Below are 15201 nucleotides of genomic sequence, written 5' to 3'. Positions count from 1 at the left end.
TAATATGTCCAAGATTGCACAGCAGTTAAGTGGAATAGGCAGCAGCTGAACCCAGGCATCCAGTCCAGAGCCAGCACTGGGAACCCCTCTGCCGGGTCACTGATGCTGCCCTCTCAAAACATGGGCTCCAGGGGTAGCACATTGGAGCACACACTCCAGTCTGGCTGCTGTGTGCCTTGGGGAAACTACCAGGTCTCTCTGAGCCTTGTTTTTATCATCTGTAAAATGGGAATAATACCTACCCTATGGAATGAATATTAGAAATCACACATATATAAAGCACAAGGCATGTATGGTAGCAACCTAAATAAGAGCTATTCGGATGATGAGGAGGCGGATTACTACAGGGGTCTGAGGCAGGGCTGAATGTGGGAGCTCAAAAGACTTTTTTCAGGCATTTGGTTGGTACCGAATTGTTCAGGAGTTTTTGTGTGTGTTAGATGGATGAGCCATGAAGAGCAGGACAAGAGAACTTGATCAAGTCAAGGCAGGGCCTCCCTGGCCCCTGCCTGGGCCAGCCTCTTTGCTCTGGGGGAACTCTTGAGTATCAGGGACTCCAGCTGGGATCTTCCCCTGGGGGTGGGGTTGGTGACATCTACTCAGGTCACTTATACTGAGCTCAGAAACCAGGAGGCAGACCGTAGCTCTTGGTGATGTGCTAAATGGGCCTGGAGGTAAGGATTTCTGTCACTTACGTGTCCTTGAGAAATAATCACCATTCTCAATACCTGGCTAATTAGCTCAATTCAACTCTCTTCAGCCTCATTTTGCTAAAATCTACTAGATTTATGATGTTCCTTGGTCCCCACTGCTGTGTGTGTGTGTGTGTATGGGAGAGAGAGAAATAGAGAAAGAGAGAAATAGAGAGGGAGGGAAGGTGGGAGACAGGGACATGGCTGGGGCTTCTGGCTTCTTTTAAAGGAGCCGGGGAGTAGCTGTCCCTGTTGGAAACCTCTTTCTGAGACAGCCAGGAGGGCTGCTCCAGGACCTTGCTACTCAGAGTGTGGTCCTCAGGCTAGTAGCTCCGGTGTTCCCTGAGAGCTTGTTAGAAAGGTACAAACTTGGGCCTGACCTCAGATCTAATGGATCAGAAGGTGCATTTACTAAGACCTCCAGGTAGTTCTCGTGCCAATACAGCGTGAGAAGCACTGCGTGGAGACACTGAACATGCACACGTGAAGCTAAATGGCTGAAAAAGAACGAGCCCAAACATACATCTTATTTCCCCCAATGCGAAACAGCTGTAAAACAGGTCTCTCTGTGAAGTGCCTACTGAATCCTGGCACCAAGGCGGATGAAGCACAAACATGACACTCGGAATCCTTCTAGGAGCTCTGCAGGTGAGTGTGATGCTTCACATCTCCAGGTGGGGAGTGAGGCTCTGAGGGACCTGGTCCCTAGTGGAGCACTGAGTGTGGGGACTTTCCTGTGAGAGAGGAGGGCTCTGGGTTTAGTTTGTGTGCTTCCCTAGGTGTGGAAGCTCGGGTAAGTTATCTGATCTTTTTGAACCTCAGTTTCCTTATCTGCCAAAAGAGGTTAACAGACCTTATTTCAGAAGGTGACTGAGGGTGCTAAATGAGGTAATGTGCTCAAATTGCTTCACAAAAGCCTGCCATTATAGATGACCAGTAGCTGCCACCAAACACTGAACAGTGGGGGCCATGCTGTTTTGGATAATATTGTGGCTTCCCAAGGTCACTCAGCTAGTCAATGGAAACGCTGCGGTATCTGGAAATAAATGGAGAAATGCCAGAACTTTGAACTTGGTTTTGTGGGTGTCTGGTGATTATTGTCAACTTAGCAACTCATCCAGAACTTACTACCTCAGTCACTCTGCCTGGGTGGGCTCCAATCCAGGAAGAAGGGAAAGCCAGGGAATAAATGCAGAGCAGGGGGTATGATGCAACCCAGGGTTAAAGGTTAAAGGACCTCTTCGTTTCTATCTGCTGCATTTTGAGATTGAACCTGATACGGGGAGGAGAGGAGGAGCTGTCCCAGGCCACACAGTCAGGTAGGGACAAGCTCCACAGTGTTCTTTCCATTCTGCTTGGTGTTCTTTCCACCAGCATAAACTACTTTCCCTATTCTGGAGACTTAGTTCCCAAATGGCTAGGGACCCTGCATTCATGGTGCTTCTCAATGGACTGTGAATACAGTGGTCAAAAACATGGGTTCTGGAATCCATTGGTTCTGAGCTCTGAATCCCAACTCCCTCACCTACTATCTCAGTTTCCTAAACTGGAAAATGAAGGTCATTTTAGGACCTGTCTCCTTAGGCTTTGATGAGGAGAATGCACGATAATGCTTGTACCTTGTTTAGTATACTGTCAGTATGTAATAGGCACTCAGTAAATGCTGGCTGCTCATATTCCTTCACCATCATCACCATCATCACCATCACATACCATCACCACCATTATCATCCTCCTCCTTAAGATACTCCAGGCCTGCATGAGCCCGATAGCTTCGTAAAGGTCAAAATCTCAGTTCAGATTCTTCTGCTAGACCTTCAGAATCTTACGAGCAAAGTCTGAACAAGTGGCCTTATCTTTCAAATAGGGATGATCCCGCCCACCTCAAAGGTTGATTATACAACTCAGAGAAGGGAATAAATGCCAATGTCCAGCTGAGTGCCTGATCCACAGTCGACGCATAGGTATGGTATTGGGGATGTTATAAATGCACATATCACCGTTCCAGGAGAGCAACTGATGATCTCTGGCAATTCACAGTGTCATGGGCTGAGAATCCCTAGTGAGACCAGCAGCATACTGCCTGTTAACGGCGGCCCATCCATATCCTGGTATCAGGACCAGCATGCAAGGGTAAAGAGAGATGTAGCAATGTGCCAGTGTACAGAGTGCATACTGAACAGCTGCCTAGGTGCCTTGCATATGTTATTGCACATTTGATTCTCACAGCACCCCTGTGAGATAGGCCCTGGTTTGTCCACAGGAAGGCTGAGGCAAAGCCACTGGCCATCACCACATAGCTAGTAGACAGCAAAGCTGGAGTTCACATGTGCCCTCTGTATAATTCCACAGCCTGAGTTTTCTCCACTGAATTAATACAAGTGGGTTTGAGGAGCTAGGCCTCCTGAGTATGGTATCTTCACTTCTACACTTCCCCTGCAATGTCTGTGCATTGCACATGTAGGATGCATGGATCTGGGGTGGCTGCCTGGGGCAAGGCCGTCTGGCTGGCTGGCTGCAAAGGGAATCCTTGGGCTCTCCTATGGCAGGCCCATAGGTGGCACTCTGACACTATCTGCTGGAGGCACAGCTACAGCTGAAAAACCACCAGGGAGCCCTGTTCCCCAGAGTGATTCTGCCCCTCAAGCTTGTCACTACACACACAAGTCCCCCTGGGGACAGGAGACCAGTGATGCCGGCTCCCTTCCGCTCTGCCTGTACTAGGCATGTGCAGTAGATGGGTTTTGGAGTGGTGTTGGAATGCTTGGCTTGCCCACTGTATGCGGATGGGTGCCTTGGCGAGGCTGGAAGCTGGGAAGGTCCTGGGGAAGAGGAGTGAACCACTGTTTTGTTGACCCCAGCGAGCCACGGCGGAGGGCTTGGCTATCCAGGAGTAAAGGTGGGGACTTTGGAATCATATAGCTCTTGGTCCTATCCCAACCCTACTGCTTATGAGCTTTGAGACACTGAGTCAAGCCTTTTCAACAATCTGAGGCCCAGTTTCCACATCTATAAATGGGAAGTAATGAGCCTTCCTCATAAGGGGTATTTAAAAAGAAAAGGTGAATAGGATGTCAAGCAGAATGTTGGCCATGTAGTCCATACTCTATAGATGTTAGTAGGGACTTAGGATAGATAGTGTTGGGTGAGAAGAAAGGAAGAAAAGTTGCTTTGGAATTAGCCTGGATTTCTGGGGAGGACACCCAGGAGAACGAGGGTCTCCATCCTCTTCCTGGCTGACCTGAGCCTGTCAACAGTGCATTAGCTTGGCAGCTCCCAGGCCTTTCAATCCCTCATCCCTGTACCTTCTCAAACTGGAGCCCACTTTCAGCACTGGCCCTCCTGAGGCAGAGTTAGGGAGGGGATGGGGAGAGTCTGGAAATCCCCTTGAAAGGAAGCCAGGATAGTAAGTTCAAGGGATGCCTCTACTTGGAAGCATTTTCACTCTCTGAGACTTATTTCCTCATGTTTAACAAGGAAAATATAAATATTACATTTCCTCCTTAGAGTGTCACTGCCAAGATGGGGTTCTCTGTGTTTTGCATGAGTGTGACACAACTGGGCAGCCCCCGCCAGTAGAATAGCAGTGTTACTGGCAAGTGCCAAGTGCCACTCTGGAGTGACCTGTGAAATGCAGTTCTCCAGGCTGCCCTTGGAGAAGGGAGGGTCAGCAGGGCACAGTGCCTTCCTTGGGCCGTGAATGGTGGGGGCGGGGCTTCCTATCTTACCTTGTAGCCATAGGGGCAGGTGCAGTGGTAGAGCTCCACAGGATCCTGGCTGCACGTCCCATTGTTCTTGCACGGGTCTGAGAGGCAGGCATTGCACTTGGCCACAATGTTGATGTCCACTGGCCCTGGACAGCAAAACCAGGATGTTGGTAGCAGGTCACTGTCACCCCTCCCTCCCTTTCCCTCCTCTCTGGCCCCTTCCTCAGCCAGCTGCCGGCCCCTCTCCATCTCTACACACAGAGGGTGGCTCCCCAGCCAGCACCATCCAGTCTAGCTGAGTCCCATTAATGCAGCCATTGTCCAGTGAGGAAAAAATCACAGTGGGACATCATTCAGAAGCACTTCTGCAGTCAAATAAATTACTGTAATTAGCCTGATCCGATTTTGGAGCTAATCTATAAACAATACACCATAATTAGAAACCCCTTGTGTATCTTTTCATGTTCGGGGAGCTCTGGTCCCAGGCTCCATTTGGACCTCCCACTCCTCTGCCCCTAAACACCCCTCCGCATGGAATAGTCTATGCTAGGCTAAGGAAGGCAGGGTGCCTGGGCCAAAGACACACATAGGAAGTCCCTCTTGTGGAACCCTTGATTGGCAGGAGGAAGTAAGAAGTGGCCCCAAAAGACACAGCAATGATATTGTTGACAGATGGTAAACTGTGCTCAGGCACACTGTGCATCTATGACAGTTTTGACAGTGTCCTGTTCTCTTCAGCTACAAAGGCTGGAGGGATGGAGGTCATAGTCCTTGAACAGAGCTTTGGAGATTGGGTTGAGAATGACCCCAGGGCAAGTCTGACCATTTGTGGGTGGGGTGAACAGAAAGGATGGCCTAAGAATCTGTACAAGCTGGCTTAACCCTGGCTTCCATTAGAACAGGGACACTATCTGTCCTGTTTGCCAGGGGCTGAAGGGATTCCCAGGACACAGGACTTTCAGTGCTAAAACCAGGAAGGCCCCAGCCAAACCGGGATGAATTGGTCACCTTACAGAGGAAAGAGCGAAGGTGCTTTTAAATATCTTCAACACGGCCAGGCTGTACCCCACACTGATTTAATCAAAACTTGGAGTGTTGGGCCAGGGAACCAGTAAAAAGCTCTGCAGGTGATTCCAAAATGTGCAGCTAGGATTGAGAAACATTGTTTTAGACTGATCTGGGCCTCTTTAGCATCAATCAAGTGAGATGACTTGGAAGCAGGAGGAGAAAATGAAAAATTATCTTAAAGCCAAAAGAATGTTTTCCTGCTTTAAGCAGAAATGTGAGACACAGGAAGTTTATAGGGTAATCAAAGTATATATATATATAAATCAAAATAAACTCAAGGCTCTAAGAGATGGGCAAAGACACTACCAGACAAATGTATGACATAAATGGAAAGTAAATTTTTGAAAAAAATGCAGTTTCCCCAATAAGCAAAGACACAAAATAGGAGACATACTTTTTTAAACCTATCTAATTAGCAATGAGATGAAATGAGATAAAATAATGTAAGAGTCTGGTGAAAAATGCACTCAAATGGTGCTTACTGGGAGCATAAAGTGGTTTATAACCCTCTTTTAGACACCAAATGGCAGGGCAATATGTGTAAAGACCTTAAAAATGATCACATACTTTGGCTCAGTAGTTTCTGTTCTCTGAATCTTATCTAAGGAATAATTTTCAATAGAAAAAGACCTTTATGCATCAGTGGTAAGAAAACAACTGGAAATACCCAGTGAAGACTAAAGGTTCAGGGCCAGGAACTGGCTAAAGACGTTACAGTGGAATTATTAAAGCCTGGTGGCCACAAGTAGGTACAGGGGAATCAGAAAGACCTGGAATCATCCTAACTGTGGACTTGAGAAGTCCCTTAACCTCAGTAAGCCTCAGCTTTCTCATTCTTAAGAATAAGGGTGATACTGAAGTCTAACCCAGAGAGGGTTGGGGAACTGAATAAATACTTGGAAAGTGAGAATTAAATGAAATAACACACAAAAAAGTGCTTAACATGATGTCCAGCACATAAAAACCCAGTAGCAGTTTGTTGTCGTCAGTTAAAATCTCATGTACCTAAAGCTTGCTGTAGTAAAAATGGGAAAAGGCTTAGGCTTTAAGAATGTTGGGTGAAAAAAATGCAAGTTAAAGATTTTTCTCTGTGCAAAATGATATAGAGAATGAAGTCAGAGAGGAGTATGTAGGGATGCCAGCAGAGAAACTTGGAGGAGATAACAGCATCTGAGTCTCTCTGTGCAGCTTATAGAAGAGACAGGGCAGTGGTTTAGAAGTCACGTCTGTTGAGACACCCAGCTCTGGTGGGCTGTTGGAGACAGAGCAGACCCCTCGAGAGGTGGGGGAGAGTCAGCATGTACCTTTGCACTGGAATCGGTAGGTGGGGGTGGTGAGCAGGAGTCTGTCAGCCATGGACTCAGGGCTACTGCAGCGGGCGATGCCAGGCTCCTTGTATCCCGCCTTCACCCACTCTGACAGCCAGCGCAGACTGCAGTCACAGTGGAGTGGATTGGTTCCCAGCGCCCTAGGAGGCAGAGCAGGAAGTCAGGGCCCCCCTTGCCCAGCTTGGCCCATAGGCTCCATACCCTTGGCCCTCTGGAGAAACAGAATTTTCAGACTCTGACTAGATTGGGGGTATCTGACATGAGGACCAGCAGAGAAGGAGTTTCCAGGAGGAGAAGGATGGACCTTTGGCCATCTGATTATCTGGCTCCCTTGCCCTACTGAAGGGTCCACTGAAGGATGCACTCTTCAGAGAAGGGTGATACACAGCAACCTAGGGAGAATCTTCAGGCCACAGAAACGGTTCAGAGCACTCCACCCCTAAATATGCTGCTTTGGCATATTGATTATTTCAAGCTAAAGGTACTTGAAAAATGGCAGGTGCAGAAGGGGCTCTCTGACCTCCCTGTCTCTACCTAAAAGCAAGTCAGAAAGTTTCCTGTGAGAAAGATGCCCTCCCTGCACCAAGAAGGGAAAAATATTCTTATCACTAGAGACTGGGAATGAATACTAAAATGGACCAGGCCAAACCTACCTGCTCAAATAACCTTGACCTTCCAGTGGTCCCTCTCCATATATTTCCTAGTCACTGCCACACAATTGCTGCCCTAGCCCAAGGCCCTTTGTCTTGTCACATCCCTACAATTTATCATTCCTTGCATAAAAAAGTATATAAGTTTTTGGGTCCAATGGCTTCTTTGGGTCTTCATTTTCCATTTGAACACTCCCACATACACATAAAAACATCAAATATATTTATATCCTTTTCTCCAGTTGCTCTGTCTTATGTCAGTCTAATTCTTAGACCAGCCACAGAAACTAAGGGGGTAGAAGCAAGTTTTTCCTCCAGCTACACCCCTTAGCTTTAAAAAAGCACAGCTGGGGGACGGCATGGGCTGATGCAGACCTCTCAACAGTGGTGTCCAGAGAGAAAATACAAGGATTTTTGCTTATTTTAAAAATCGTATCATTTAGAATTTCTATTTGTTGGATGTTTTATAAGGTGTATGCATAATGTATCAGTATCACAATATATGCATGCAATCTGAAAACAATCAAATATACATAGAGTTGTATACATATAGACTCAGAAATGTTCCTGGCAAAGGTTTGTAACACCTAATTTTTACAGACCTCGGTTTCCCCTGTGTGCAATGGGGACAGAATCCCTGATGCAGAGTGGCAGAGAATATGTGCTTTGGAGCCAAGGAAGACCTGGGTTGGAACCAGGGCTCTGCTGCTTACTAGCTGTGTGACCCTTGGACCAATTCTTTGGTTCTTCTCCATTTAAGCTTCACTGTGTAAGAAGGGGATAAAAATGCTTTATTGCTATAAGAAGTAAATGAGATAATTCATCTAAAGTGTTTATCACACAGTAAGAGTTTTATGTTAGTTCTTCTTATTAAACATTTACATTGTTTACATAATTGATGATGCCTTTGAAGGCATCTGAAGTAGAGAACACACAACGTGCACAACGTGGGCACATTTTCATGGAACATACCCTATGCATACGGAAAGAATGAATACTGAAATGTTAACAGTCACAGCATCATCTCTGGCACTCTAATGATATTGCATTTTGAATGGATCCACACCAGGCAGAAATATGGCTACTTACAGATGGGAAAGAGATGTCAGGTCACTGAAGGAGCCTTCGGGAACGCTGGAAATGTCGTTGCCATGGAGGGTTCTGAAGCAGAAACACAGGTCAGAGGTTAACCCCCCAGTAACAGTTCTGAATTCAGTACATTCTTGGGGTCCCAGGCTGGCCCAGATGCCTTTCAGCTGTGCTCAGAGCCCCAAAGCTCACAGTGGGGGGTGTGTCCTCCTTCTCGGCAGGTGTGTGAATGTTTCCATGCCCAGCTCAGCAGTGGGGATGTTGGGGGTAGAGGGTGTGGGAAAGAAGAGGATGGGTTTTTGAATCTGACAGGCCTGGGATGGAATCAGAAACCAGCCCCTGTTAACTGTGGAACATTAGGTAAGTTAACTTTACTCTTCCCAGCCTCCGTTTTTGCACCTGAAGCATGGAGAGAGATACCCAACAGAGGCATCCGAGAGAGAATGTGAAGAACTGGCTGAGACTGTATGTTTTAGAACCAGGCTGCTTGCATTCAAATCCTGACTCTGCCACTTACAAGCTGTGTGACTGTGGCCAAAGTTATTTACCTGTCTGTGCCTCAGTTTCCTATTGTAAAACGGGAATAAAAGTAAAAAGATTTGTCATGGAAGGTGGTTGTGGGTGCATTAATCCATATAAAGTCTGGCATTTTCTACGCGCTGAATGACCAACCATTATCAATATTTGTGAAAGGGTCTCAAAGAATGTCTGGCCCAGCCAGATCAATAAATTAGTTCCCTTCATATTCACCTAGAGAGATTCTGGGAAGATTGAGAAATGTTACCAATCCCAGCTTAGGTGATAGATGGGGAGAGCACTCAGGTCCTGGGGAGACTGCCTGGGGCTGGACCCTCATCTTTATGGGGAAGGGTTTGGGCCACACACGTATGTATCTGGCACTGTGTGCATCTGAGTGCATTTTCTGACTGCGTGTCCAAGGGGCCAGGCAACCTACTTGGTATTAATTATACCTCTCTCCATCCTGTGGTATAGGGGCCGGGAGCTATTCTCACTTGCAAAGTGGTGGCATATACTGTCCTTCCAATAAATGCCTGGAGAATAGGTCCATGAGAAAAATACCAAATGAACATTGCTCCAGTGCTCAAGTAACAATGCTAGTAAATCCTCAATTCATGGGTTATACCCTCCTTTGAAGAATTAAGCCTCAACTGCCTACAAAAATATCCCCACACCGATGACTCACTTTGGGTCTGAGCTGTGAAATGCAAGGTAAATGAAATTCATAGACACTCAAAGCCTTCTTTAGTGACTACTGCTCACTGTCCTCTGTGCTGTGAAGGAACCCTAGTAAAACAAAGGGGTGATGAGAGTTGACTGGGGAAGTGTAAACAGGGTAATAACTAATGAATCTGTCCTTTTGTTTTCCTTTTGGCTGATGTTAGCCTGCCCTGGGTTTTGAGCTGAAATACAGACAGGAGCTTAATTACATGTAATACAGACTGAGTGCTGGAGCCAACACATGGGTGGATTTCTGACACCCATTCTCAGGGGCCCTGGTTCAGTGGGTCTGGGGTGGGGCCTGAGACGCTGCATTTCTGACCAGCTCCCAGGTGATGCTGATGCTCTTGGTCCTCCGGACCACATTTAGCTGTCCCAGGCTGTCATCCTCATCACCTCAAGCTCCTTGCCCTTCTCGCTCCCCAGGACAGCAGGAAGAAGGTAACCAGTCCTTTAGAGAGTGTTGGAGGTAGCTTCTCACCGGCCTGCGTAAGAAGGAGCTAGAAGTACTTCCCAACACTTATCAGTATCATTTAGTCTCGAATGCATGTGGTTATTTATGAATCACACCGGCTCCTGCCTGCTATTAGCTTGGATGACTTCATGGCTGCTCGCTGTTTGGCAAATGCACCTGGCCCTGTTGTTAATCATTTCTGAATGAGGCCTGAGCCCCTGGAGAGGCACGAAGCCCTAATTTAAAAACATCAAATGACCCAAAGGCAGCTTTGGCGCTGTGACTCCTGTAAGTCACGCTCCCATTTATTACGAGCTGAGCCGCTGAGATCTCCATAAACTGCAGAGTAACTGGGGCTGTAATTTACTGGGACAACGCGAAAAGAAATCTGCCTACACTGCAGGTTCTCTCTCCTGGTTTGCCCCCAAAGAAAGACTCTTGCATGTCCAACCACCATCCTAAAGGATGCCAGGGAAGTGGGACAAAGGTTCCCTCCCAGGAAGCACTCCCTCCTCCCTCCCCCACCGCTGCTTTTCCTCCCCTTTCCCCTTACACCTCATGGGGCTGGTGATGGCAAGCAATTTCCAACTCAGAATGACCCATCTTCAAGCGCCTGGGACTCCTTTTCCCTGCTGACTCTTAATAGGTGTTAAAGCAAACTTGGGAATGTTGGGATGCGGATGAGGGCATCATTTAGAGCAACATGAAGGCAGAACCATCTCATGTTAATTCTGGGTTGCCTGAACCTTGGGTCTCTGGATCCCCAGGTGCTCACAGAATGTGTATATTGCACAGGCGTTCCAGTGTATATGATAGATGGCAGGGAAGATCCTCATCCCAGATGTGGGCTGGGGTGGGTGAAGTCTCTTTTCAGCGGGCTAGGTCACTCCTAAGGGTTAAATGACCCTGGATCAGACCTCCTGGGTGTGAGTCATTGCCGGCTGTGTGATTATCTGATTCAACAGACTCAATCTTTCTGTACCTTAGTTTTCTCATCTCTAAAATGGGAATTCTCAGGATCCACTTGCAGTAGATATCTTTTTAGGAATGTGGATTAATTGGCACCAATCTCTCTTCTGTAACAGTTCCTCCCTTTTCCAAGGGGGACTCACCCCTCCCTCCCCTCAGTCCAACTGGTTTGGTCTCAGGGGCAGAACCATGGCCCAGGTCAGCCCAATCAGTCACTGAGATTGGTTTGAGGCTGAGCAGGTGACCTAAGTGGGCCAGTGAGATATTTCTGGGACTTTCTCTGGAACTATTAGGACAGAGGCAGTTTTGAGAAGCAGAAAGAGGCACATTTCTGATACCACTGGAAGTCCCTGCACCCAGCCCTAGAATGTAATATCTACTACTGAAGTTTTCAGTAATATGCTTTGATAAATTGTCTTCATGCCTAATGTGGTTTGAGCTGATTTTCCTATCCTTCAGCCAGGAAGGGATCTAACGTACCGCTTCATAAGCTAGTTGTGAAGCTTAAAAGACACAATGCAAGTGGTTCAGATGGCGCAGGGCTACATGCAGGGCCTGTACTTGATGCACATTCCTTCACGTGAGCTGCGGCCATGGCTAAGGTCACCATGACTCCTTCCCCTCTAGGTTCTGGGTTGTGTTTTGGGGCTAGTCCTCTCAAAGCCTTCCCCACACACAGAGGGGAAGCCTGAAGCTATGCAGCGTGTATGTCCTGTGACAGACTCCAGGACTGGAGAAGAGGAACACTGGGTTTCGGCAGAGTGACCCCGTGCCTGTCACCTTCCTGTTCAGGTGTCTTTCCACCACATTCCTTAATTCTCATCAGAGGCATCTCTGGGCCACATCCTTCTAATCCTCAAGAAAAGTCTGAAATGGGTGGCAACAAAAAGAGATAATCTCTGGTGGGAAGGATGGAATGTGGTGGAAAGAGCACTGGGCTAGGAGCTGGAAACCAGGGTCCAGCCCTGCATCTGCTCCCACCTTGTGGCATGTCTGCAGCACAGCTTCCTGCTCCCATTCCCAGAAGCCACATCCATCCACACCTGTAGCTCCTTGTGGTCCCTATGCACATGCCCTTCCTGACTTCAGGGACTCTGTCTAGGGAATTTATATTCTCCCTGCCTAGAATATTCTCCACTCCCATCACACAGGTAACTCCCCCTGCCTAGAATATTCTCCACTCCCATCACACAGGTAACTCCCCCTGGCTGCGCAGACTCAGCCTTGGGAGTACAAGCTCAGGGCAGTGATTCTAAGAGCCAACAGTCTTGGGTTCAAATCCCAACTTTACTCTGTAGTGGTTACATCCCTTTGGCAAAGTGACTCAACCTTGCTGAGCCTCTGTTTCCACGTCTGGGGAATAGGGTTAATAGTGGTACGTTCTTCCTAGGGTTGATATGAAAAGTGGATATGATATGATAATGTAACTAAAGTATGTAGCCCAGTATGTCGTACATGGTCAAGGTTTAATATATGTCAGTGGTGATTACCATCTTTGTCTCAGAAAGCCTTTTTGAGGGCCCACACTGGGTCCCATGGCTCTCCCACAGGTATGGCCATGTGTGGCAGTAGCTTATATACTTGTCTGTTTCCTCTTCTAGACTGTGAGCTCTCTGAGGACAAGAACTTGTTTCATTATTTTCCTGTCTAGTGTTTAGCATTGAACCCACAATTGGCATTTAGAAAATAAGTGAATGATTGTGGGCAAGTCACTAAACCTTTTTGAGTGTGTCTCCTTACCTTATAAATGTAAGGTTTGGATAGGATAATTTCTAACACTCACTTCCCATTTCTAAAATTCACAATTAATTCTATTTTTTGGTAGCACCAAAGGGCCAAACCGGGACCAGGGTTTAAGTCCCTAAGGAATCACCTTTTGGCTCACCAGAATTGTCTAATGTTCAACAGCTGGTCAAAAATGGAGTGGGATTATCTGGGAAGGGAGCAGGCTCATGGTACCTAAACATAATCAAGCAAAGGGCAATGGAGCCCTCTGTAGGGATGCTGTAGGGAGGATCCATGCAATCGGTAGAGCAGGGAGAGATGAACAGCCCCATATACATAAATAGTAAGCACAATCTTACTTCAGGGATGAGGGGTTAAAAATACTGAGGATGATGAATGAAAATCCCACCCCACATCTCTTGAGCACACACTGAAATAGCTCTCCCACAGCTAACTGATTCCAGGTGGCCCTCCTGTGGCTGGGGCTGGGGAGTGACAATTGGGACCACACACGCACAAGGCATGTGGCTCGGTGTGGGGCAACGATCAGGGAACACACAGATCCCTGAAAAGAAGAACTAGAATGTCCATGAGAATGTTCCCTTCTAGCTCTTTTTCGATTAAGAGCAAACTGGTAAACCTCACATACTTTCACCCAATGTTTTGTACTCAGGGGTCCCTGATAATCCTCCTGTCTCAGAAATGTATTCATACATATCTACTCACCAACACACACACACACACACACACACACACACACACACACACACACACACACACTCACTCACTATTAAATGTCAGGTCTTTCTAGAATACTTTTTGGCCTTTGTCTATGGCTAAACCTGATACTCATTCTCTTCCCCCATCCCAAACTGCCTGCATCCCTGACCTCTGGTCATTTCTGAAATTTTCACTAAAATAATGAAACCCTTTAGAATTGAGAAAAGAATACACGAATGCTCAAACGCAGTTGTAGATACTCATTCAAAAAAACCTACCTTTCCCCCCTAACCCTCTAAATTGTGACTATCCTACTATATTCAGTCATCTTTAACTTTGCCTTCTTTTATTACATAAATAACTTCACATTAGCAGTTAGCTATCAATGATTTTTTTTAAAGTTTCCTATGTTCCTTTAGAACTTCATAATTATAAATGTATGCAAGTTATAATTATAACGTAAAAAATTAGGTTTACTTTTCCACATAAGGCCGTGTGGTCAACACTTCCCCACACTGCTACCTAGTTTTCGTCTTTACCTCTTTTAATAATTGCCTTTCACTGACTGGCTGCATTATGCTTTCCTTAAGCATTTCCCCACTGTGGCACTTGTAGGTAATATTTAAAATGGAGGTTAAAAATAACAGAGCAACCAATATTTTAGCACAGAGAATCTTTCCCTCATATCGGATTGTTCTTAGGCATAAATTCCTAGATGTGCAATTACTGGGAGAAAGGATACAAATATCATAAAAGAAACGTACTCCATAAACATTTTTATTTTTCCTGAATTGGCCTTTATGCAGAAAATAGTTGCTCCCCACTGAGGTAGGTGGTTGGAATGAGGGCCTCTAAGACCCTTTTTTATCTCCAAGAGCCCATGATTCTAAAATGATGATGCTAAAAGCCTACTAATTCTTAATTCAAGAAGCAAGCACAAGCACATGGTATGTTGAGGTGTGCTCCTGGTGGACTAATGACAGTGATCTGGAACACGGTGGACAAGGTGCCTAGGAAGCAGAAAACCTGGTGGTGTTCATGCCAACACCATGGGAGACCAGAGAAATGGACAGGCGAGCATTCTCCACTGTCCTCCCTTTCCCGTGCTGAGCTGCCCCGCCAGAACCTCTCTAACTACAAACATATACACACGGGTCCCACGAAAATTGTCAGGCCCAGCCCCTGGGAGCAAACCCATGCATAGAACCAGAAGACCAGGATGGGAGACAAGGTGGGACTAAGGGAGGATGGTGGGAAGTGGGAGTGGGGAGCAGGTCCAGCCTCAGCCCCGGCCAATGAAACAAGCCCATCTCCCATTGTGTTCAACTGGAAACAGGGAAATGGTTCTGCTGATGTTTCCATTCTCAAACTCCCCAGAGAAGGTGGATAATAAATAAGTGACAATAACAGATTGCACACTGTCAGCGTGGGCACTTCTTTGCCTCCAGAGAATTGATTTTTAATAACAGCGCAGATGACATGTGGCGGGAGTTGTCGCTGACACCAGTGTTTTGTGGGCTTCGATAAATCACATCAGCCTGGAGGCTCTGAAATGGACAG

General features: G+C 46.7%; 1 protein-coding gene across 2 annotated transcripts in view; it reads right to left on the bottom strand.

Moving 5' to 3' along the window:
- The window catches only part of SLIT3 (slit guidance ligand 3), a 590204-nt gene that overhangs the window by 30688 nt on the left and 544315 nt on the right, over window positions 1–15201 (bottom strand). For both annotated transcript variants that reach the window (XM_027034042.2, XM_053226652.1), the window contains 3 exons: window positions 8535–8606; window positions 6772–6935; window positions 4421–4545 (listed from right to left, as the gene is read on the bottom strand). In XM_027034042.2, coding sequence (XP_026889843.1) covers window positions 4421–4545; window positions 6772–6935; window positions 8535–8606 — 361 coding nt within the window. The remainder of the gene's footprint in view (window positions 1–4420; window positions 4546–6771; window positions 6936–8534; window positions 8607–15201) is intronic.

Source organism: Acinonyx jubatus, chromosome A1 (assembly GCF_027475565.1).
Source record: "Acinonyx jubatus isolate Ajub_Pintada_27869175 chromosome A1, VMU_Ajub_asm_v1.0, whole genome shotgun sequence".
NCBI classification, from domain to species: Eukaryota; Metazoa; Chordata; class Mammalia; order Carnivora; family Felidae; genus Acinonyx; species Acinonyx jubatus.
Note: the sequence above shows the minus strand (reverse complement) of the source record. Positions and strands in the feature narration are given on the sequence as shown.